General features: G+C 37.8%; 1 protein-coding gene across 3 annotated transcripts in view; it reads left to right on the forward strand.

Moving 5' to 3' along the window:
- The window catches only part of ITGB8 (integrin subunit beta 8), a 99,174-nt gene that overhangs the window by 52,723 nt on the left and 21,885 nt on the right, over positions 1-24,566 (forward strand). For 2 of the 3 annotated variants that reach the window (XM_049893288.1, XM_049893291.1), the window contains 5 exons: positions 4,706-4,952; positions 6,930-7,095; positions 7,668-7,826; positions 16,494-16,589; positions 22,096-22,185. In XM_049893288.1, coding sequence (XP_049749245.1) covers positions 4,706-4,952; positions 6,930-7,095; positions 7,668-7,826; positions 16,494-16,589; positions 22,096-22,185 — 758 coding nt within the window. The remainder of the gene's footprint in view (positions 1-4,705; positions 4,953-6,929; positions 7,096-7,667; positions 7,827-16,493; positions 16,590-22,095; positions 22,186-24,566) is intronic. The other variant, XM_049893290.1, reaches the window with a different exon arrangement.

Genomic DNA, 24,566 nt, shown 5'->3' on the forward strand with positions numbered 1-24,566 from the left:
TGCTAACCCAAAAAGTCAGCGGTTTGAACCCACCAGCAGCTCAACGGAAGGAAGATGCAGCAGTCTGCTTCCGTAAAGATTTACAGCCTTGGAAACCCTACGGGGCACTTCTACTCTGTCCTATAGGGTCATTATGGGTCAGAGTCAATTCAAGGGCAGTTTGTTTTATTTTGTTTGTTTGTTGTTTTGTTTTTTAGTAGTTTTTAGTGACTAAGGGAAGGTAAAGGTGCACAATCTGGAATCTCATAATAATGTGGTAAGCACCATAATATCACTATGATCCAGTTGCCTTGGAAACACAGAGGCGTGATGCTTAGCCCAGTCTAGGGAGGAGCAGATAACTGAGCAGTGTCTTGAAGTGGTAGTTAGGTGAAGAAGAGGACACGACAGACAGAAAAAAGACATAAGCTTGGCATAGGAGGATGGATTTGTGTAATTTATGTAGGGAAGTTTGATGTGCTGGAATACAAGATATAGATAGAAGCAAGATTATGGAGATACTTATCTGTCATGTTAAATACTTGGACATTAGCCATCTGATGAAGAGTTATTGACAAATGTTAAGCAGGGAGTGACAAGCAATTCTGAGTTTTCGAAAGATCAACTTAATGATGTAGATAGTGGCTGTGGGAAAAGGAGACTGGAGTAGAAGACAAATGAAGAGGCTCTGGAAATAATCCAGGCAAAAGTCAAGAAAGGCTGGCATGGAAGGGAGCATATTGCTATGATGGTGTTGTCAGGTGCCATTGAGTCAGTTCCTAACTCATAGTGACCCTATGTACAACCGAATAAAACACTGCTCAGTCCTCGTTCTGCTGTTATTCATAAGGTTTTCACTGGCTGGTTTTTTCAGAAGTAGACCACCAGGTCCTTCTTCTTTTTCTGGAAGCTCTGCTAAAACCTGAGTGTGTGGGTTCATGACTTCCCAGCCCAGTCTCTCTTGCCTTGCCCTTCCTCCAGCCTTTCTTAAGCAGGAGGAGTGGGGCCTCGTTGTGTCTCCTGTGATGCTCTGCAAGAGTAAAGTGTGGTGTGTTCACATAGCTCTAGCAGTTCCCAGCAGAGTGAATGGGAGAGTACATATATATTTCATAACGGCCATGATTCCCTTGATAGATGACCTCTGTGGGTGACTCTGCTGGTCTTTGAAATACCAGTGGCATAGCTTCCAGCATCACAGTAACACCCAAGCCACCACAGACAACAAACTAACAAATGAGCGGTGGTCCTATGGTTTGGCATACTAAAATGAGTTTTATGTTGCTGTATTTTACTTGATAAAAAAGAAATAGGCCGAAGACCAAATTGTCAGAAGAGATTCCCAAACTTTAAACCCTGTAGGATGTCAGCAGTAGTTTGAGTTACAGTGTTAAAATTAACCCTATCCTGCCTTTTGTTGGAAATTCTACATGCATAAGCGGGGGGAAAAAACTCTAGAAAGAAGTGTTATTGTCAGCCAAATACTATAGTCAGCTGTAATTATTTTCCTCACAGTTGACCTAATCAGTCGTTACCTATGTCAGTGATAGGAACTGACTCTCTAATGTAGAGAGAAACAAACAAAAAAGACCTAAGATAATAATGTAATTTTAAAGCTATTCACATAAGCACACACCCAAGTACGTTCTTCTCATTTACCTGTACTCGAGAAATAGAAAGCTACTGAAAAGAATGGAGTCTTTACACCATGACAACAAAGACATGAACAGGAAAACAACTGAGTCATCACCCATTTCATTCCCCATTGTAGCAAATTACTTAGTTTACTTCCTGTGATGGGTAAAGAAAGATACCAGAAACATAAAGTAAATAACCATTGCCCTTTATCTTCAACACTCAAAATCCCCAAGATGATAAAAGCAGCTATAATTAACTTTTGTGAAGGATAAAATGGTACATTGACTTAAGTGTACCACCGTGAACGCTTATTTTAAATATTAACCCATGTTACCTTACAACCAAACATATTTAGATGGTATACTCCAGGCCAAATTTACCCTTGTTTATGTAACAATGTCATTGAATACCGTGAACGCTTATTTTAAATATTAACCCATGTTACCTTACAACCAAACATATTTAGATGGTATACTCCAGGCCAAATTTACCCTTGTTTATGTAACAATGTCATTGAATATAACTAAATATAAGCCTAAAAAACCTGCCTCCAACAGAAGATTTCTCCCTCATATACAATTATCCAATCCAAAGCCAACTTGAAAACATATTGTGGGAAGTTTCTCAAGCTCACAAGCAAGCCCTGGCAGGCCAAGCTTGGTCTCTTCAGTTTCCTTCCTAACAAGCAGAACGGGACTTGGGGTCAGCCTATCTAGAGCTACCTCCCTAGGGCCGGCTACTCAAAGCTAGACCCTCCCAGGGAACTCAGCTACTTTGCAGCTTTAAAGTAGTGATTATTGTTCTCTCCAGAAATAACTAAAGGCCTGTATATTGAAAGATTCTCTATTTCCCTTTTCTGAAAACTCGTTTTGCTGAGACCTCTGTCTTTGCTGAAATCTTCAACTGGCCCCAGTACATTTGCCAAGGCCAGTATCTATGTAATCCAAAATTAAGCTACAGCATGATTGCACTCTGAAACCCTGACCATTTGGCAAGGCTTGCTCACATCCTTCTTCTTTACTGAGGCCAGGAGACCAGAGTTTACTTGCTAGGGTCTGCTGAGGGCCCCCCTGTGTATGGCATTTGGTTGGAGCTCCCTGAATAGCTTAGGCCTCCAAAGACTGCCTTTGTTGATGCTACACAGACTCTTCCTGTTTGCTGAGGCCACCAAACTGCCTGTTTAGTAAGACCCCTGCACGATATGCTGAATATTCAGTGCATTTAGCTTTGACACTATGAAAAGAGAAAGCCACCATCTTTAACAGGGTCGCTGCGATGACCCACCAGGATGAAAGGCACGTTTGACCGGGGCTTAAGGCTGTCAGCTATATCAGTCTTCTAAGTCACAACAGTTAAGAACCAACTACACAATTTTTAAAAAAGCAACAACAACAACAAATAAAAACAGCTTATGGCTCAAGCATGTCTCTACACATTGCCGAGATCAAAATCCCAAAACACACATTCAAGTTCACATCTCTCTGCATGGACAACATCCCAGTTCTCCTTACACTCTGCTTCTATTTTTCGTTCATCTGGGCCTGTGTACCAGATCCTAACAGTCTCCTGAATTAATGCTTACCCAAATGGTAGGACACATACACAGGGGCAAGTCTCCTCATCAGACACCAGAAAACAGAGCAGAATTTAGGATTTAGCAGCCTAGCTCCTAAAGGGAAGGGCTGAGAGAGTGAGCTGGGCTAGGCTAAGCATGCCCAGGTTCTCTTTTGAAATTTTTGGACCAGAAAGCTAAGAATGCTACACTAATGGAGTTTCTGCCACAGAAAGGTAAATTAGGAATGAGTAATAGCCCCATACTCCCATAATTATTACTATATATTTTGTAAAACCTTATTATTTTGAATACATTAGATAGATGATATGATTGAAAAACATCTGATTTGTAGAATAACATAAAAGAAAATATTGCTACTTTTAAGCACATTAAGACTGAAAATAAACCAAAAACCAAACCAAACCAAACCCAGTGCTGTCGAGTCGATTCTGACCCATAGTGACCCTATATATGATTTGGTAAATTAGGGGATGTCTTTAATAAGTAGATCAGACTATCAATTGCTTATACAAATTCATGTTTATTTAAAAACAAAACTTTCTTCCACTCGAAGCCTCATTCTCCAAGAACATATAGTAAATCGCTTGTAAAACATTTATTTTATTGATTTAAAAAGTATAACTAAAAAATTCTAAATTGCCTGGATTTAAATTGATGCTCTTTCACTATATATTTTAAATTATGTGGGGTGCTAGGAGAATAACCCAGGTCGTTGTATGTAACAGTAATGGGCAGAGCTAAACAAAACTAGATTGCAGATATTGTTGTCCTTGGGATTTTCCCCACATTTCTCTCTTTTCATGAGGTTCTTTTTCCCAGAGCCAGTGATTCTGTGATCTTTCTTCAACGTATTTATTGAGCACCAACTATGTGTTGGACAAAGGCTATCGTGTATGTTCCTTAAGTCCCCAGTGTGGTGATCCTGGGTACTATTCTTTAAACCACTCTCATTTCTTCTTCCAGCTAATTTTTGGGAAGAATTTTATCAAGTAATTTGTGAGGTACTAATTATTTTGCATAACTTAATGTACTACCCAGTACTAGAGTTCTCCCATCTGATATGTAAATATGGCTTAACCCAAAAGAATAAATTTACCCCTGCATCCAACAAGAGGTAATTTTCCTAAGGTACCTTTCTGGTTTTCCTCAAATCGTTCCACAAACACAGCCATGTATTCTCTCTTGGAATAGAGATGCTGCCTGCTGTTTTGTGCTGTGCTTTTCTAGATACCAAGGGAAATACAGGTTCCTATGAAGATAGGTAGATTCCCTGTTACGTTTATATTGAGCTGGACCATCTGTTACTGTCTGCTCTACAGAATTGTGGGGAATGCATTGCAGATATTGGAGACTAATAAATTGGTATGCTTTTCAAATTGCCTTAAAATTATTCCAGAATATTCCTCATTTCATTCATTATGGGTAAATTTGTGATAATTATTCTAGATGCTAACATGTGCCTGATTTATGATGTTGAAATCAAGACTACATGATTTTTTCCTTTCTTTGAACTAGGAGCTGAAGCTAATTTTATGTTGAAAATTCATCCTCTGAAGAAATATCCTGTGGATCTTTATTATCTAGTTGATGTCTCAGCATCGATGCACAATAATATAGAAAAATTAAATTCTGTTGGAAATGATTTATCTAGAAAAATGTCACTTTTCTCCCTTGACTTCCGCCTTGGATTTGGCTCATACGTTGATAAAACCGTTTCACCATACATTAGCATCCACCCAGAAAGGATTCATAATCAGTGCAGGTATCTAGCGTTTGATGTGGATTTCAGATTGCTAAACAAATTTTTTTTTCTTTTATCTCTTTCTTTGGTTAACAATCCCAAGGCATGTCAACACTCTCCCTTCTCAAAATTGGTTTACCTATTATCAGCTTTCCTGTGCCCTCCTGCCTTCTAGTCCTTGTGCTTAGGCTGGTGTGCCCCTTTAGTCTCATAGTCTCATTTTGTTTTATGGGCCTATCTAATCTATGAGTCGAAATCGACTCGACGGCAACAGGGGTTTTTGTTTGTTTGTTTTTAATCTTTGGCTGAAGGGTGAAACTCAGGAGTGACTTCTTTACTGACTTAAAATGGTGTCCGAGGCCATACTCTCAGGATTTCTGTAGTCTCTGTCAGGCCAGTAAGTCTGGTCTTTTTTCGTGAATCAGAATTTTGTTCTGCATTTTTCACCAGCGCTGGCGGGGACCCTCTACTGTGATCCCCGTCAGAGCAGTCAGTGGTGGTAGCCGGGCACCATCTAGTTGTACTGGACTCAGTCTGATGGAGGCCACGGTAGTTGTGGTCCATTAGTCCTTTGCACTAATCTTTCCCTTGTGTCTTTAGTCTTCATTCTCCCTTGCTCCCGAAGGGGTGAGACCAGTAGAGTATATTAGATGGCCACTCACAGGTTTTTAAGACCTCATAAACAATTTTTTTTTTCTTAAAATATCTCACTTTGTTTTTGTTTTATATAAAGAACACATAAAACTTTGTGTTTTTGTCTTATTAAATTAGAATCCAAAACATTTGGGGGGAGAAGTGTTTCTATGAAAACTCGAAACTATAGCTTGAATTTTTATTATATATTTCTTCAAATATTCCATTTTTATTTGAAAAATTCTCTATAATATTAGTAACTGTATAAAACATCAGTAATGAGATTGCCACGTATATCATTATTCCTTCAGAAATTCTGCATTTCTGCTTTTTGAATGCTCCAAATTTGTTGTATTTTAAAGTATTTATCCTGTCAGTACCACATCTATATTTCCATGACTTTATTGTGATTGTGTTAAAAGTATGTTGCTTATACCTGACAACAAAGAAAGTTCAGCTGCCACATGAAGAGGAGGTCAGAGGAGGAGAATTTGGCTGTTCAGAAAGAATGCTTTTATCATTTTAGGTCTGATCCTCAATAGCACATGTTCCACCGTGAAAAAACTGACCTCAAAATGTTTCTCACACACTACTATCGCTAGCTTGCTGAATTTTCTGAGAGAAATAAATGTGTACAGTTCTTCCTTCCTAAAACATTTTATTTTAACATGTTCTCTCCTGCTTCCATAAATTGCTTGGGTCACCTTACAGTGTATATTCCAATTTACCAAAACAACTCTGCTCTCTGCTGTACTGGAAGAGAGACTGATTGATCTCCTAATGGAGCTTCAGGAGCCTTCTTTGGAATGTCAATACACCAAAGGAATGATTCTCACTTTTTAGAATATCATGAAATTCACAAAACACTTAAAAATTTATCATTCGTTGATAATTGCACACCAAGCATCATTCTTAAAATCGGTGCAATATTTTTCAAAAATCAAACAATAACATGGTGTTTGAACTAAATTCCTAAAATATTTCCCCAGAAGTGTTCATCAGCTGTTCAGTGATCAAATATGATAGGGAATCGCTATAAACTCTTACTCCCTCTTGAAAACTCACTGTGCAGATTAGCATATCAAAAGCCATTACGTGTTCTGTATTGGAGAAGCATGTTTAACCTTCTTTATTTTTTGAACACCAAATTCTTAGATGCCACTTTCCTACTTGCAAAGAAATATTCAGCAATATTGAACTTCTTTCTGATCTTAGAAAGTACAGATTTTCCCCTTGTAAAATGTCCTTGGCAAAAGAGCAGATTCCCTTCTCATGCCAACTATACAACTTTATTGCCATTAGCATTCTGGAACTTTGAAGGAGGCTCAGCAAAATGCAATTTCCTTCTCTCCTTTTCTCTTGTAGTGACTATAACTTAGACTGCATGCCTCCCCATGGGTACATTCATGTGCTGTCTTTGACGGAGAACATCACCGAGTTTGAAAAAGCAGTTCACAGACAGAAGATCTCTGGAAATATCGATACGCCAGAAGGAGGTTTTGACGCCATGCTTCAGGCAGCCGTCTGTGAGGTAAAAACGTTCAAGTGTTTGAGTGTTTGCTCAGATGCAAAACTCTGAAAGAATTTAGAATTTTTACTTTCTCTTTGATTTTCAGAATAGCATAAAAGCATACATTCCTCTCCTATCTCTTATTAGTCGCCAATGTTATTTATTTTGGTATGTGTTTGGGGCAGAGAGACCAAATTGGGATAGGGATATAAACAGAAAGAGATAAAAGGGAAAGAATAACTTATGCATGTGGGAAATCTTTTTCCAAAAGGGCTTCTCTCTTCCTGGACCACCCTCCAAGGAGGTACCAGAAACAGCCTAGTGTACCACCTTGGGTGCCCCCACTTAAGAAACCTGGCTTGTTCTTCCTGCAGAGGAACACTGGAAATCTCTGGCCAGGAGTTAGTGTGGACAAATGGCTGTGATTAAATAGAACAAGCAATCACAAATTAATGCTTCTTCTGAAAAAATTCGTGCACACCATTCCAGCCTGACTTAATGTTCGTTCACTCGAAGTGATGTTTCCTGGTAGGTAAAGACCACAGTGCAGATCTATGTTATTGTAGAAGGTCTAATTCCATGTTTGTTCTAAGAGTCATATTGGATGGCGAAAAGAAGCTAAGAGATTGCTGCTGGTGATGACAGATCAGACATCTCATCTTGCTCTTGATAGCAAACTGGCAGGCATAGTGGTGCCAAACGATGGGAACTGCCATATGAAAAACAACGTCTATGTCAAGTCCACAAGCATGGTAATGTAGCATTGGCTCTTAGTAGTTATGGCTTCTTTGGTTAAAGTATGAGTTTAAACTGGCAATTCAGCTGTTCTTGTAGCAAGAGATTACTTAAAAGAGCAAGCTAGAGAGCCAGGCTAAGCCATGACAGAGAGATACAGAACGATGCCATTTATAAATGCTGATTTTTTTATATATATAATGCTAAAATACTTTGATTGTATCTAGTAACTGACTCTTTGATGTGCTACAAAACACTCCATGAAAATAAAGTGATACAAGGGCTTTGCTTTATACAAATAAAACTAGTTCTACAGTGTTAGTATCTACAAACATATTAAGGAGTAGTAAGAAAACTGTATCAAGCCTTAGAAATCCTCACAATGCAATCAGTAGAAACTAAAAAGAGATTTAAAAAAAAAAATAAGAATTAGTAAAACAAGACAGTATTTCTATACTCTGCTTCATTCCTTCCCTCTGAAAACTTACCGATGTGTAGAGCGTACTTTGAAATCAGTGGATATCTGGATTGCTTCCCGAGGGTTAGAGTAAGGTATAACTCTGTGCTTAAATACAGTCTTCCAGAACCACATCTTCTCAACATAGCTAATTCTAGATGTGGAAAACCAACTATACAAAACATCATTTTGTTTCTCATGCTGATACCTATTTATACATTTACGCAAATATATGACACAGAAATCTCCAAACTTTTTTGGTTTTTGGTGCCCTTAATGTGTCCAATTTTACCATAGTGCCTGTAGACCAAAAGAACTGCTTGACAGTTCTGTTTATTAAGTTTATTAAGCCATCGAGTTGATTCCAACTCATAACAACTCTATAGCATAGAGCAGAACTGCCCCTTCGGTCTCCAGGGAATGGCTGGTAGATTTGAACTGCCAACTGACAAATAGGATTTCTGTATAGGACAAAGTAGAACTGCCCCATAGAGTTTCCAAGGAGCGCCTGGTGGATTTGAACTGTCCACCTCTTGGTTAGCAGCTGTAGCACTTAACCATTATGCCACCAGGGTTTCTGTTTATTAAGTAGTTAGGTTGAAATAATTCAATAAATATTATGTCCTAACGATATAGTAGCCCATTAAAAAAAAAATAATGCACATATATGAGTGTTCATGTGTGTATTTATGTCATCCTTAAATACTCGTAATGACTTACTAATGGCAACTTCCCACATCTTGAAATCAGATTGGACATCACCACCCTCATTTCCTGTTCTACATTGATTTCCACACTGCCCTTGTTTATCAGAACAGTCTCCAAAAACTCAGCTTTGCAAGCATGTATTTCGTCTAAAGAAATACAGTTGAATCTAATGTTAATACCGTGAACTACCTCCAGCTATGGGTACCTGGCAGCTATTGGGTTTGACTGTGTTTCCCTTGAAAATTTAAGATACCTCCTGGTACCCTTGTGAGTTCGCTGTGGTGGCCTGGGGCACCTCTGCACAGAGTTTTGTAACTGCGCTGTTAGAAGCCTCTAAGTGATACTGACATTTGTATGTCTCCCCGGTGAAAATTAAACAGATTAACAGTTAATCTGGAGCACCTGTTGAAAGCCTAGAGGGGCAGTTGTAATATCACATAACACACGTTCAAACCTTCGTGGGTTTAGTCTCTTGAACGCAATCTCAAAGTGTAAAGATTTTTAAAAGGTAATTAGAGTTTGAATGAAAAAAATGTAGGATTCAGCGTTATCCCTATAGTGTCATTCCATTTGCTAATTCCCTCCTATTCAGCCACATTTCCCTTTGGCAGACCCATCCACTCCAGCTTTGTCATTTCATACCTATCATTAACTTCCTTCTATTTAACCTCTTTTAATCTGAAGTGGAGTTCACATTTAATTATTGAGGAGAGGCAGAGACAGGAGGAACCATTCTACTGTGAGACCAGGAGAAACTTTTTTTTTTTTTAAGAAAATAACAATCACGTTGTTCTCAAATTGCATTATTCTTTTGAAGTGTTGCCAAGTCACTGAAGTCATCCCTCTATAATTCTATTTGAGAGAGAGTTGTTGCTTATCTAGGGAGTATTCCTTAAGCAAAGAAATGGCCTCATAATTTTGGACATGTATCATGTCATAGAATCTTAGGAAAATAAATTATAAATCTGGTGGAATTTTGGCAGTGGTTGACCGGGTTCTTATGACACCAGGAATTTGGACAATCTGTCATGAATTGCATTTTCCTTCTTGAACATTTTTCCACTTCTTTAAAAGAATGAACCTCCCAGATGTCACTGGTGTGATATATTGAGTAAATTGAGGGACAATGCATTTGTTAATACCTTAGGAGAATAATTCTATTTCCATTATCCCAGGTGTGCACTTTAAACGGTTCCTCTTTCTAAAAATGGTCACCCCCTTCATTTTGGGGAAAACTGCTTTAAAACAAAAGAAGTTGAAGCATTTTGACTGACAACCAGTACCACGCATTTATATATACGCAAGATGTGCCACAGCTCTGGCATCTTCTACGTCTAAGGCTACCCTGACCCTGACTCTAAGCATATTTAGTCCTCCCTCTCTTATTTGGCTGTAACAGAGAAATTTAAAACTGTTTAAGTTAAGCAAGCATAGGTATAAGTAATCAAATACTCCGTTTCCTGACTTATCTCTAGCAGCCAATACAAGTAATGTTGAGTGGTATCTGAGCTTCTTGATCCAAGACTCTGGTTATTTTATGTATTAAAGAAAATTGTTGATAACAACTTTTATATTTCTAAATTACATGGACCAGAATTCTACTGCATGTATGCATAGCCATTTCACGAAGGTCAGTGTGAATCCCAGAATAATAGCAACTACCTCTTTTTTTAATGTTTACTAAATTTAATATTTATTATTAAATTTAATATTTATTAAAATTTAATATTTATTAACCAAAAACACTGTAGCACTTTGGATACAGTATCAAATTTATCCTTCCAATAACTTTATATAATAACTCTAGGTAGTCATAATTATCCTCTTTTTATAAATAGAAAAATTGAAGGTCAGAAGGGTTAAGTAAACTACCTGAGGACATATAGCTAAAAAGCTGAAAAGTGGCTGAACTGGGGCTCCATCCAGTTCAGTCTTATATCAAAATCTATATTCTCACCTACTTTACCACACAGTGTCTCAACTGAAACATTGAAGAAATAGAGCAATGATATTCTTGGTGAAATTGCTGGTCTAACTTTTTGGCTGCAGTCTTACTTATGACTTAAAGACAAAATAAACTGTAAATTATAAAACCAAATATTGTTATTAATATATAATAATAATATAACAAATATTATATATATATATCCAGTGAACCCTTATTAATGGGATTTTCAGGTGTTAGTATGATTCTTAGTCTTAGATAAAGAGATTCAAATGGGGAGACCATACCCTGCTCCCTACTCCTAATTGTACTTACAAGCTTAGGCGTGATGTTTCTTTCTCTACACAGACCTCTACCGAGGTCACTGGCATGACTTCATAACATCACAGCCAGTGATTCTTCCCTCCTCTTATTATACACCTCCTTAGAATTTTCTTACAGCTGACTTCATAGTTCAGGGCATTTCCTTCAACCTCATTTGGGTAGACTAAACAAACAAACAAACAAAAAGCCCATTGCCATCAAGTCAGTTCTGACTTAGAGACCCTATAGGACAGAGCAGAACTGCCTCAGAGGGTTTCCAAGGAGCAGCGGCTGGATTCAAATACCAACCTTTTGGTTAGCAGCCAATCTCTTAACCATTGTGCCACCAGGGCTCCTTGGATAGACTACTTGGACTTTCAACTAGACTAGAACAAACAACACAAATGACTGAGGCAGAATTACAGGTCATATTAGTCATTACTAACCATTATTAACCAAACTATAACCACGGGTAAAACCAATCAATATTGTGCTACTTCCCATATAACTTTAACATGTACTTGTTAGTGACTGATTTGGGAAGCTTTCTTGTTACCATGTGTCTCAACTACATGGAATTATATTCAATTTATCCAGAACTACAGATGAAGAAAGAATTCAAGAACATACTGTACTGATTTCATTTGTAACTCTGCTACCTGAGTTAATGAACTTTTATAAAGTTATTATAATTATTTCAATGTTGCTTTTCATCAGAAAGAATTATTTCTGACATCTTCAAAGTCTGGGAGACTCATTTATAATTAATGCTGATATCAGACAGCATTCCATTTAAGGAGATAATTTTAATCTTTTAGTAAAGAGATTTGCTCTGCAAGCAATGTTTTGTTTGATTTTTTTTTAATTGAAAGCAAAAATTTCATGCAGAATCACCTGTACCAGGCTCCAAGTAGCCTGGCAGTGCTTTTATAGTGCCTCCCAAAGGAGTAAAAATGATTTGCAAAAAATGACACAATAAAAACAAATTTGATGAAAACTTTATGAACTGGAATGTCCTAATGTCTTGATTAAATCATATTTAAGCCAAAAACTTTTTATTGCCACTTTTGTTGAAAATCTTACAGAAATGATTAGTCCATGCCCTAGGATCGCTATGAGTTGGACTCGACTTGATGACACTGGGTTTGGTTTTTTGGTTTTCTTCTCAGTAAACAGAATATCATGATTACAGTTGATATCGTATTTGGCAGGAGCCACAAGCTCAAATGCCTTCAGGGACTAGGCAAGAAGGGTAAGTAAGTAGGTCAGGTCACACAAAGCATATCTAAGACCCTAACATGTAACCTTTGCTAATGGCTTCCGAATGTCTTTTATTAAACTGTCTTTACTAAAATCTGTCTTTTATTAAGCAGTCTTGTAGTGTCTAGCTCTTTACATTTATGTAACACCAACCAAATATCCAAGTAAGCCCCCTACAACAAAGAATTGTTGTTTGTTATTGTTGGTGCCATGAGTTGGTTCCGACTCAGCAACTCAAAGAATTATCCAGCCCAAAATGCCAGTAATGTTGAAGTTGAGAAACCCTGGTCTATGCTATATTGCTATTACCTCCATTTTTTAATTGAGAAAACCGAGGCACTAAAAGGATCAGAACCTTGTCTGCAGTCACACAGGCACATGCACAAGTGTCTACATAGATGCCAACCAATGTGGCATCAGGACATGAGCCCCTGCTCACCACTAATCTGGGACTAATAATTACAGAATGATAGGTGAAAGCCTTTACTCAGACCAAGCTACTTAGTCTCCACCACAACGCTGACAGTTGCATACTGGTATTCATACCTGTTTTATAGATACGGAAACTGGGAGCCAGAGAAGTTAAGACACTTCCTTATTGTCACATAGCTAGTAACTGCAGAGCCAAGAGCTGAAGCCCCAGGTTGCCTGTCTCCAGAGCCCCTGCTCTTGATACTATACTGCCACTATGTAAGTTGTTCTCAAGGAGAGGCAGTTTTGCTCCCTGGAGACATTTGGAAGGGTCTGGAGACATAGTTGGTTGACATGACGGGGTCGGGGGGCGGGGGTAGGTTGCTACTGACGTCTAGTGGGAAGAGGCCAGGGATTCAGCTAAATGTTCTACAATGCACAAGATAGCCCCCACAACAAAGACTTGTTGTGCCAACAAGTACTGAAGTTGAGAAAACCTGGTCTGAGTGATTATCACTTTGCAGTCACGTAGATATAAACCAGGCATTTGGGATAGATGTGCTCTGACAGCACATTGCTTAAAGTTTTCATCTCCAAATAAATCTCTGCTATCAGGTGTTTTTTATGTTATTTGCCTCTTCTCTAAGAAGTGAAATGAAAAAAAAATTCAGATAATTGAGTATTTCGATTACCCCATGAAAAAAATTTTTTTGGTTCTTAGGATGGTATTCATGAAATTTCTAATAATTTTTTTTTTGTGAATCTCATTTCTTGAGGAGCCTGAATTTAAACATGTCTTTCTTTTCCACCTACGCGTGGGCACACATCCCTGCAGAGTTATCTCTCTGACCGAAATTGCTCCCGATGAATCTTTCTTACCTCCTCTTCCTTTCTGACATTTACAAGTGACTTCCCACAGGTCACAGAGAAGGTGTCAGTGAAGAAGAAAAATGAAAAAGGAATCCCTTTGCCCTTAATTACTTAGCAGCTGTCTTAGTACATTTCGTTCAGTTCTCCCTTTTGCCCCTGAAATGTCTGTTATCACTATTAATTATTTTCAGAGTTTAGAGAAACAATATGTAATGAAGAAAGAGGGGGAGTTGGGTTGAAAGAGCAGTGACATCACCGGTGCAGACCAGCTGGCTGAGGGAGTGTGTGCTCCTGCTGGTGAAGTAGAAGACATAAAAGATAAAACACTTAAAAGATAATGCACTTCACGGTGGAAAGGGGGAGGGGTGCCAGCAGTGGCCATTAATCCACAGCTCTGCTGTCAACAGTGGTTTATTTAAACATCTGTTGTAAGTTTGTAATTTTAAAAATCTACTTCTGGGTTCTTGGAATTTTTTTTAGGCAGTTCTCTTTCTAGGGTTCAGAAAAATATGTCCTTTTAGCTTAAAAATCCAACTGACCTTCTTAATGAGCTTCTGGCCAAACAAGAACTTTCTAGAGTTTAATTTTATGTACTTTTGGTCAATGTGACTTCCTGTTTTTGAAAGGAGGAAAGGGATTAATAATGCTTGTGTTTTGGATCGTTCTTTAAAAAACCAGTTTTATGATAAGTTAAGTATAAGCTGGTTACAAACATATGGATTAAATTTTCCTTAAAATATGAATGGTTTTTAAAATTAAGAGGGAGGAGTGCTTGGCACACTGCAATTACTTTTTGTCGAAGCAAAAGCATGTGAAAAGCAGTTGCTGCCATTAGAAAAAAAAAATTGCTAATACCCTTCCTTTACTTGTTCTCCTTAATTTACTGAAACCATATAAACTATCATAAACCTATTTTTAGATTATATACATTTTTAGGAACAAGGCAGAAGAATATGGCTGGTAGAATTTATAATTCTATTTTATTTTAAGAGGACTATATTTTTAAAAACTGTTCTGGGCAGGATTTTTTGTTATACAAACCCAAGTCATAAATTACTTTTATATTGAATTTAAATGCAGTTTGTGAAAATTTGGTTTGTTTCTCTTATGACATTAAAGATTATCATAGAAATAAAAAAGGGTATTTGTTATGCTTACTTACATTAATGATTAATATAAACTAGTAAGCACATATAAAATCTTATCTCGGTGTTTGTAAGCTTAATATGTGGGCCACAGAAATTAGGCTGTAAAGTGAAACTAGTAAATTTAACCTTTTTACTAAGTTCACATAATTGCCAAAGTACAGAAATGTTACCCAAGATGGTTTGGTAAAATTTGTCCTTAAAGAAAACAATTAGCATTGGAGGGTGAAAGGAAGAGCAAAAACCACAGAGGAATTTGAACTTCAATCAGATGATACTAATTAGGATCAGTTCTAATTGATTAGTCCTTGCTTAATGGAGTTAGGAACCAATGAATAGGCTCAGACATTCTGAAGGTGAAGCTTGGCATAATCTGAGAAGTTGTTTTTTGAGACCATCACTTTAATTTGTAGAAGAGCGTTTATAGAAATAAAAAAGAGTATTACCTCTAACTTTAGATAGCAATTTCCGTAGTTGCCAAGTTTCTCATATTTTCTAAACTAAATTTCATTCCCCCTCCCTGTTCAAACCAGCTTTCTCGTTACCACAAAGTATGTCATAGTTGGCTGTACATAAATTTTATTTATTGGAGTAAAATAAGCTTATACTATGTCATAGGACAAAAAGATTAAGTGTAATAATAAATTGAAATATCTATAACCTATACATTGTAGAAGCAGTTAGAAATAAAAATCAAAATAATTGCTATTATTTTAGAATACCTACTATATGCAAAAGGAGCCCTTGTGGTACAGTGGTTAAGCACTCAGCTGCTAACCAAAAGATTGGCAGTTCAAACCCACCCAGTGGTTCTGTGGGAGAAAAACCTGGCAATCTGCTTTTGTAAAAATTACAGCCAAGAAAACCCTACAGGCTAGTCCTACACTTTCACATGGGGTCACTGTGAGTCTGAGTTGGGTCACTCAAAGGCACCCAACAACAACAGCAACAACTACATGCAAAGAACTATACTAAATAATTCACATATACTATCTTTGTCTTCTTAATCTTCCCAGCAGTCACGCAAGGTAGATGATATCAGTCCCATCTTACAGAGGATGGAACTGAGGTAGAATTTTTATTGTCAAGTGGCAAATCTGACATTCAAGTACAGGGTGTCTTTATTTCTAACAATTACATTATTTTTCAGTTATGTTACTTTGATGCTGATGTTTATCTAAAGAAATCTGAACATGGTACTATGTTGAATTCTGCCTTCCCCCCCTCCAAGTTATAGGTTTTTCTGGCGCTCGTAACTATGAAATCTCTATAGTAATTTTTTTTAAAGAATTTAAGTTCCTCTAGATAAACCATGGAAACCCTAGTGGCGTAGTGGTTAAGTGCTACGGTGGCAGTTCAAATCCACCAGGCGCTTCTTGGAAACTCTATGGGGCAGTTCTACTGTGCCCTATAGGATTGCTATGAGTCGGAATTGACTCGACGGCAGTGGGTTTTGGTTTTTTAGGTAACCCATAAAACTTCCCAAGAAAGTACATTTTTAAGTATGTCATATGGTTTTCTTAATAATAGATGTTTGGATATGTGTGGAATTTGACCTCCTTCTTTATTTCATTATCTGTTACAGGAACATCCCTCACTAGGCCAACTTTCAGAAAAATTAATAGACAACAACATCAATGTCATTTTTGCAGTTCAGGGGAAACAGTTTCATTGGTATAAGGTATGTTCACTCCCAAAACACAAAGATTAAAATGTTAACATTGACAGGTGAAATCTGGACAGTTCTTAGCAGCATAGATAAGAATTCTAGAGTTATTGTCCTTTGTTGTACTATCTAAATTTAATATTGCACCGACTGATGTATGTAATATGAAGTATAAATTTCATCTGTTTCTTTAGCACCTTGAACCAAGTGTGGACACTAAATGCTCTTTGAGAATCATATTCATTATGCAGGGGCACAGACTGGTACTCAAGGTGGTACTGACGTTTAAGATAATGGAGAAGACTTTTATCAGGTGAAAACTAGTTCATGCTCTATTCCTACACCTTTCAGTCCAGTGGCTTTGTTTATACACTGATCCTTGGGTGTGTCCTAATAAACTGGTTAAGGTTGGGGAATATCATCTTAATTTTCAATAGCAGCAACATACCTAGATGTGGCCTAGGTTGTACCATAAAGAAACAAGCAAAGTTATGTCATCTGCATATCACAGGTTGTTAGTCTTCCTTCAACCCTGGTGCCCTGTTCTTCATATAGTCCAGCTTCTTGGATTATATGCTCAGCATAAGACTGAGTACGTATGGTGAAAGGATACAACCCTGACCTACATCTTTTCTGATTTTAAACCACCCACAGTATCCCCTTGTTCTGCTCAAACAACTGCCTCTTGGTCTATGTATACATTCTGCATGAGTGCAATGAAGCGTTCTGGAATTTCCATTCTTCACAATGTTATCCATAATTTGTTATGATCTACACGGTCAAATGCATTTGCATAGTTAATAAAACACAGGTAAACATCTTTCTGGTATTCTCTGCTTTTAGCCAATGTCCATCTCACATCAGCTGTGATATCCCTTGTTCCATGTCCTCTTCTGATTCTGGCTTGAATTTTTGGCAGTTCCTGTCAGTGTACTGCTGCAACCATTTCTGAATTATCTTCAGAAGTTTTTACTTGTCTGTGATATTGATACTGTTTGATAATATCCACATTCTGTTAGATCACCTTTGTTTGGAATGGACACAAATATGGATCTCTTCTAGTCCATTGGACAGGTAGCTGCCTTTCAGATTTCTTGGTATAGACGAGTGTGTGCTTCCCGTCTGTTTGTGGAAACATCCCAATTGGTATTCCGTCAATTCCTGGGGCCTTGTTTTTCATCAATGCTTTCAGTGCAGCTTGGACTTCTTCCTTCACTACCATCGGCTCTTGATCATATGCTACTTCCTGGAATGTTTGAACATTGACCAATTCATTTTGATACAGTGACTCTGTGTACTCCTTCCCTCATCTTTTGATGCTTCCCGTGTTGTTCAATGTTTTGCCATAGAATCCTTCAATAATGCAAGTCAGGGCTTGAATTTTTTCTTCAGTTCTTTCAGCTCGAGAAAGCTGAGCATGTTCTTCCGTTTTGATTTTCTAACTCCAATTCTTTGCACATTTCGTTATAATAATTTACTTTGTCTTCTCAAGCTGCCTTTTGAAATCTTCTGTTCAACTCCTTTACTACATCATTGCCTCTATTCTCTTTAGCTACTCTATGTTCAAAGGCAAGTTTCAGAGTCTCTTCTGACATCCATTTTGGTCTTTTCTTTCTTCCCTGTGTCTTTAATGACCTTTTGCTTTTTTCATGTATGTCATCCCACAACTCATCTTTGGTCATTAGTGTTCAATGCATCAAATCTAATCTTGAGATGGTCTCTAAATCAGGTGGGACATACTCAAGCTTGTACTTTCACACTCGTGGACTTGTTTTAATTTTTTTCAGCTCTACCTTGAATTTGCACACGAGCAATTGATGGTCTGTTCCACAGTCGGCCCCTGGTCTTATTCTGATTGATGATATTGAGCTTCTGCATCATCTCTTTCCACAGATGTAATCGATTTGATTCCTGTGTATTCCATCTGGCAAGGTCCACGTGTACAGTCACCATTTATGTTGTTGAAAAAAGGTATTTCCAATAAATGGATTGTTAGTCTTGCAAAATCCTATCATGTGATCTCTGGCATCACTTCTATCACCAAGGCCATATTTTCCAACTACTGATCCTTCTTCTGTGTTTCCAGCTTTTGCATTCCAATCACCCGTAATTATCAATGTATCTACTTGATTACATGTCGATCAATTTCAGACTGCAGAAGTTGATAAAAATCTTCAGTTTCTTCATCTTTGGCATTAGTGGTTGGTGTGTAAATTTGAATAATGGTCTTATTAACTGGCCTTCCTTGTAGGCATGTGAATATTATTCTATCACTGACAGCGTTGTACTTCAGGATAGATCTTTAAATGTTCTTTTGACAATGTATACGACACTGTTTCTCTTCAATTTGTCATTCCCAGCATAGTAGAACATATGATTGTTGTTGTTGTTATTGTTGTTAGGTGCTATTGAGTCAGTTCCAACTCAAAGTGACCCTATGTACAATAGACTATGTGATTGTCCAATTCATAATGACCAACACTAGTCCATTTCAGCTCAGTAATGCCTAGAATATCTATCTTCAAGCATTCCATTTTTTACAACTTCTAATTTTCTTAGATTCATACTTTGTACATTCCACATTCTGATTATTAATAGATATTTGCAGCTGTTTCTTGTCATTTTGAGTCATGCCACATCAGCACATGAAGGTCCCAAAAACTTTTCTCCATCCATGTCACTAAGGTCGACTTTACTTTGAGGAGGCAGCTCTTCCCTAGTCATATTTTAAGCACCTTCCAACCTGAAGGGCTCATCCTCCAGCACTATATCAGACAGTGTTACATTGCTATTCATAAGGTTTTCACTGGCCAATTTTTTAGAAGTAGATCACCAGGTCCATCTTCCTCATCTTTCTTAATCTGGAAGCTCTGCTGAAACCTGTCACGCAGGGTGACCCTAAAATACCAGTGGCTTAGCTTCCAGCATCACAGCAACATGCAAGTCACCACAGTACAACAAACTGACAGAGGAGTAGTGGGATATACTATGCCCTTTTAAAGATGAGTAAGCACATTTAGGGACTTTAAATACTTGCCCAGAATTTCCTAGCAACTCAAATTCTGTGCTCTTAACCTCTAAACGTAATAATAGACTCAAAATTTTGGGCCACTTCCTGTAGATTTTTGCCTTTGTTTTTTTCTGCTGTTTATTATTCTTAAAGATGTTATTAACTCTGGTAGTTTCTCTCTACCCCTTTTTAAAATTTGCCACTGACTGATAAATCATAAAATTGGGTTCATTATTATTTGCATTGTGTGCAAAGTAAGGATTAACAGGCTCTAGAAACCTGACAAGCTGTGTTACAATTCCTGTATATGTCCAGGAATATTGCTGCCCAGAGATCTTTTTTATTAGTCACCTTTTATCTAGGTTGTAACAGCCTACTAGCAAATCTCCCAAATCTATTCTCCACCTGGCTGCCAGAATGATCTATTTAAATCACAGGTGTGACCCCAGTACTCTATCGCTTAAAATACTCCAGTGGTTCCCTGACTTAGAGGATCAAGCCCGTAATGTAGCATATGAACCCAACTGACCCCTGCTTACCTCTCTGGCTTCATCCCCCACTATTCCCTGCCTTTCACTTGTCCCTCCAAAGATGCCTGTAATATTCCATTACACACACACCCTCCAAGCTGTTTCTTTCCTCTGTGCCTTTCTTCTTTCTTCCTGCCTCCCACACCTGGATGCCTTTCACCCTCATTACCCAGTTAACTCTTAAACACCAAGTGCCATTGAATTGATTCCAGCTCATGGTGACCCCATGAGTGTCAGAGTAGAACTGTGCTCCATAGGGTTTTCTTTTCTTTTTCCCCATAGGGTTTTTAGTGGCTGATTTTTTCAGAAGTGGATTGCCAAGGCCCTCTTCTGAGATGACTATGGGTAGACTTGGACCACCGACTTTTCAGTTAGTGGCCAAGCCTAGTTAACCATTTGCACCATTCAGGGACTATTTGTTGTTGTTAGCTGTTGTCAAGTCAGTTCCGATTCACAGTGACTGCATGTATACAGTGTAGAACTGCTCCGGAGGATTTTCAAGGCTGTGGCCTTTCTGAAACAGCTCTCCGGGCCTGTCACCTGAGCTGCCTTTGAGCTGGTTCAAATCACCAAATTTCTGGCTAGTAGTCAAGCACTTCACCATTTTTGACACCGGGGACCCCTTACTCATCCTTAAGTCAAAGCTCATGAGTTGTCTCTGGCAAGAAAACATCCCAGACAACTTCACCAGCCCCTCAAATTCTTGCTATCTCATTAGGATCTGTTCATATGTCTACTTTGTTTTGTGAAATTGTCATTTAAATACTTGTGAGATCTTGAAGGATGAAAACTGTGTTATCTAGCAGTTAAGCATCTCCAATAAGGGTTTGATTAAAAAAAAAATTTTTTTTTAATCTATAAGTGATATATTTTCCTTATTACCAAGATATCAAATTGTTAGTGGCTAATAGGTCCCTGAGTGACACAAATGGTTTGCACTTGGCTGCTAACTGAAAGGTTGGCAGTTTGAATCCACCTAGCAACTCCAGAGAAGAAAGTCCTGGCAATCTGCTTCCATAAAGATTACAGCCAAGAAAACCGTATGAAGCTTAGTTCTACTCTGTAACACATGGGGCCACCATGAGTTGAAATCAACTTGATGGCAACTGGTTTGGTTTTTTTGGATGAAGGGTAAAATGAGTGAATAGATGGATTGCAAGACTTTTCATAATCTGATTCCTTATAAATACGTATGCTTCACTGTAGTCACTCTTGTTTGTTCTGTTATTTCATCTACAACTCAGATAAATCTTTGTACCTTCATTCATTCTCATTTTCCCCCTAGGAATGCTTAGAGTCTTCTCTGTAATTATTTGGTGCCATCATCCATCAAGAACACCTGTTTCATGAAGCTTCTTCTAGTTATTATGACATTTCCTCTGATTTACGCCAATACATCCTAAAGATCAATCCATAGACAGTAGTCCTTTAAAAAAGTGTATATATATATATATATATACACATACATATATATATAATGTGAGAAATGTATTCTGTAATCAATGAAGTGTTGGGAAATGCTTCATTAAATAACGTTAAATTACTTCCAAATTGCGGGACTTCTCAGAACCTTTAGTATGCAAATATGCATTTGGAGTCTCTTAATGGAAGAAAACATATGCAGAAGTTCCCAAACCTATTTGCCTTCAGAAGGCTTTTTATGTTTAAAATCTCTTGGGGCTATGTTCCATGGAAGAGACTTTGGGAGATGCTGGTCTGTAGTTTAATTAGATTTTAGATCAGCATGCAATTCGTGCACACACATACACATCCCTGCACATACATACACAGCACACACTACCATTTCAAATGTATATGCTTTAGCTGCTCTAGGTTGCTTATATATTTCTTATTTCTTATATTTTTTAATTGTTTAATGTCTCACCTTTTACTCATCCCTATAAAAATATTTGATATTTATTGATCGGTGAACCATAGTATACTCTTGTCATTATGTAAACATAATTGATATGTTTTATAGGATCTTCTACCACTCTTGCCTGGCACCATCGCTGGTCAAATAGAATCAAAGGCTGCAAACCTCAATAATTTGGTAGTAGACGCCTATCAGGTATGTACATATTATACACAGTTTTTTTAAAAAATAAACTTTTAACTCCAATTTCATGTGGCAGAGTGCAAACTAGTGCCATATCATCTTGAGAGGAGTGGTGGAAAGAACATTAGATTAGGAACCAGGAACCTAGAGTTTATCCCTCATTCTGCCACTCACAAGGAGCCCTGGTGGCACAGTGGTTAAGTGCTGGGCCGCTAACAGAAAGTGGTTCAAATCCACCTGCCACTCCATGGGAGATAGATGTGGAAGTCTTCTTCCATAAAGACTACAGCCTTGAAAATCCTACGGGGAAATTCTGCTCTGCCCTACAGGGTCACTATGAGCTGGAATCAACTTGACAGCAGTGGGTTTGGCTTTATTTATTTATTTATTTTTCCTGCTACTCGTTAGTCATGATGTTTTGGCAAAGTCATTCCACCTTTCTCTGCTCTGTTATATCATTGACGATAAACTCAGGTTGGGCTGAAAGCTACCTAAATTCCCTTCCCAATGCTCAGTGAATCCCCCAATCATAACTATATAATATACCTCTTAACTAAGACATTTCATAATCTCCCAAATCATAACGATAAAGTAAGAAATCCACATTGTTATTTAAAGAAACAAGTAGAGAAGAGGAACTATCTGGGCAATATAGATTGCTAGGGGGACTCTGTCGGGGGCTTCTAGGCCAAACACTTAATTGATCAATCAGTTATCTTAGCAGTTTATCAAACTAGTTTGATTTTTAAAATCACCTCAATAGATATACTATTTTATTGAATTAGCAGTCATATGCTGTCACCAGTCTTATGAACAGGGGATACATAAAAGCAAAGAATTTAAAGACATCTGCTAGCTCCACCTGTATCACAGCTGGAATAGATTATCTCTGTGAAGATGTTGTAAAAATAATGACTCATCACATTAACTCTGCCAAGAACCAGCGCCTTTCCACACATGACCTTATTTAATTGTCACAGTGGACTCAGAAGGCAGGTGTTGTTACTCCCATTGTGTATTTGCAGAAACAGACGGTAAGAGAAATTAAGCAATTTACTTAGAAGCAGGAGTGCAACCCAGATGTTTCAGAACTCCAGAACGCAGGTGTTTCCTCCTTTGTGATACCATCTTTTTTTTTTTAACATGGTGCCGAAAGATATGCGTTTTTCTACCTTGAATTTATGGGACGCTGGTAAAGTCCCGGAAACCCTGGTGGTGTAGTGGTTGAGAGCTATGGCTGCAAAGCAAAAAGTCAGCAGTTCAAACCCACCAGGCACTCCTTGGAAACTCTATGGGGCAGTTCTACTCTGTCATATAGGGTCTCTGTGAGTTGGAATAAACTCAACAGCACGGGTTGGTAAAGTCTCACTTCCCAAAATTCTCTCTGATTCTGTTCCTGACAGAGTAGTAGTGTTTAATAGTGCAATAATAGCCAAAGCATCACGAAAAACCTCAGGCTTCTCCTTTAATTTTCTCCAGGCAGCACGTGCCTTGAACTTGGGTACAAATGGGAAAGGAAGGAAGTAGACAGAGAATAGAAAATGAAGAGCTTGTTTAAACTTTTTGCTTTTAAAAGAAAAAATAAATCTTACTCAATTTTTTTTGCCCAGGAATTTTTCTATGTCAGAAAACTACATTGGGTGAAATAAGGAGCATCTTAAGTGACATTTCTTTATTAGGACAGCTTATCAAGCAAAATTTGTACGTGAATGTAATTCATTCTCCTCAGTAGTTTGTTCCCAAGAATAAGCACAGGTAGGAAGGAGCTTACAGTGTTAGAAGTCTCCCTAAATTGTGAAATTATGAACCCACTCATTGCCCCAAGCAAGGTATATAAATTAACAAATTTTACTGTGTGTCAGGCAGCCTCAATGGGAAGGAAGTTTCTTGAGACAGTTCCATTTGACTTCTTTATTTGTCTAGAATACATATGTGATGCCTTAGCCCATCAGAGTTCTGATTAAACTTAAGCAATTAAAAGATACTACTAAGTCCAACAAAAATTTACTCTGGCTAACTAAAATCTCTTTTGGTTGGGATTTTGTTATTGTTTTTTATATAGTTTCAAAAGTCTTCTGAAATTTTCATTTTGTCACAGCCCAACAAAAACAGTTCAAAATTCATTAAAGAATTCTACAACAGAAAAATGTATTTCTTCTCCTGTACTGTTAAATAGTGAAAAGAAGCTTAAGATTGTGTCTGGAATTTAATTTCTATATCCCAGCCTGGCAAAATTTTTAGAGATTTGTCTTCACACTCTGCTCAAAAAACATTGGCCTAACCAGCTTAAAGTCTTAAGAAAAGCAGAATTTCGGAAGGGCAAGCTGAAAACGCTCCTCGGGTTAGGTATTTCCTCCTGACCTGACATACTACTGCTACTACCACTGCTGCTA

This window comes from Elephas maximus, chromosome 8 (genome assembly GCF_024166365.1).
Source record: "Elephas maximus indicus isolate mEleMax1 chromosome 8, mEleMax1 primary haplotype, whole genome shotgun sequence".
Classification (NCBI taxonomy): domain Eukaryota; kingdom Metazoa; phylum Chordata; class Mammalia; order Proboscidea; family Elephantidae; genus Elephas; species Elephas maximus.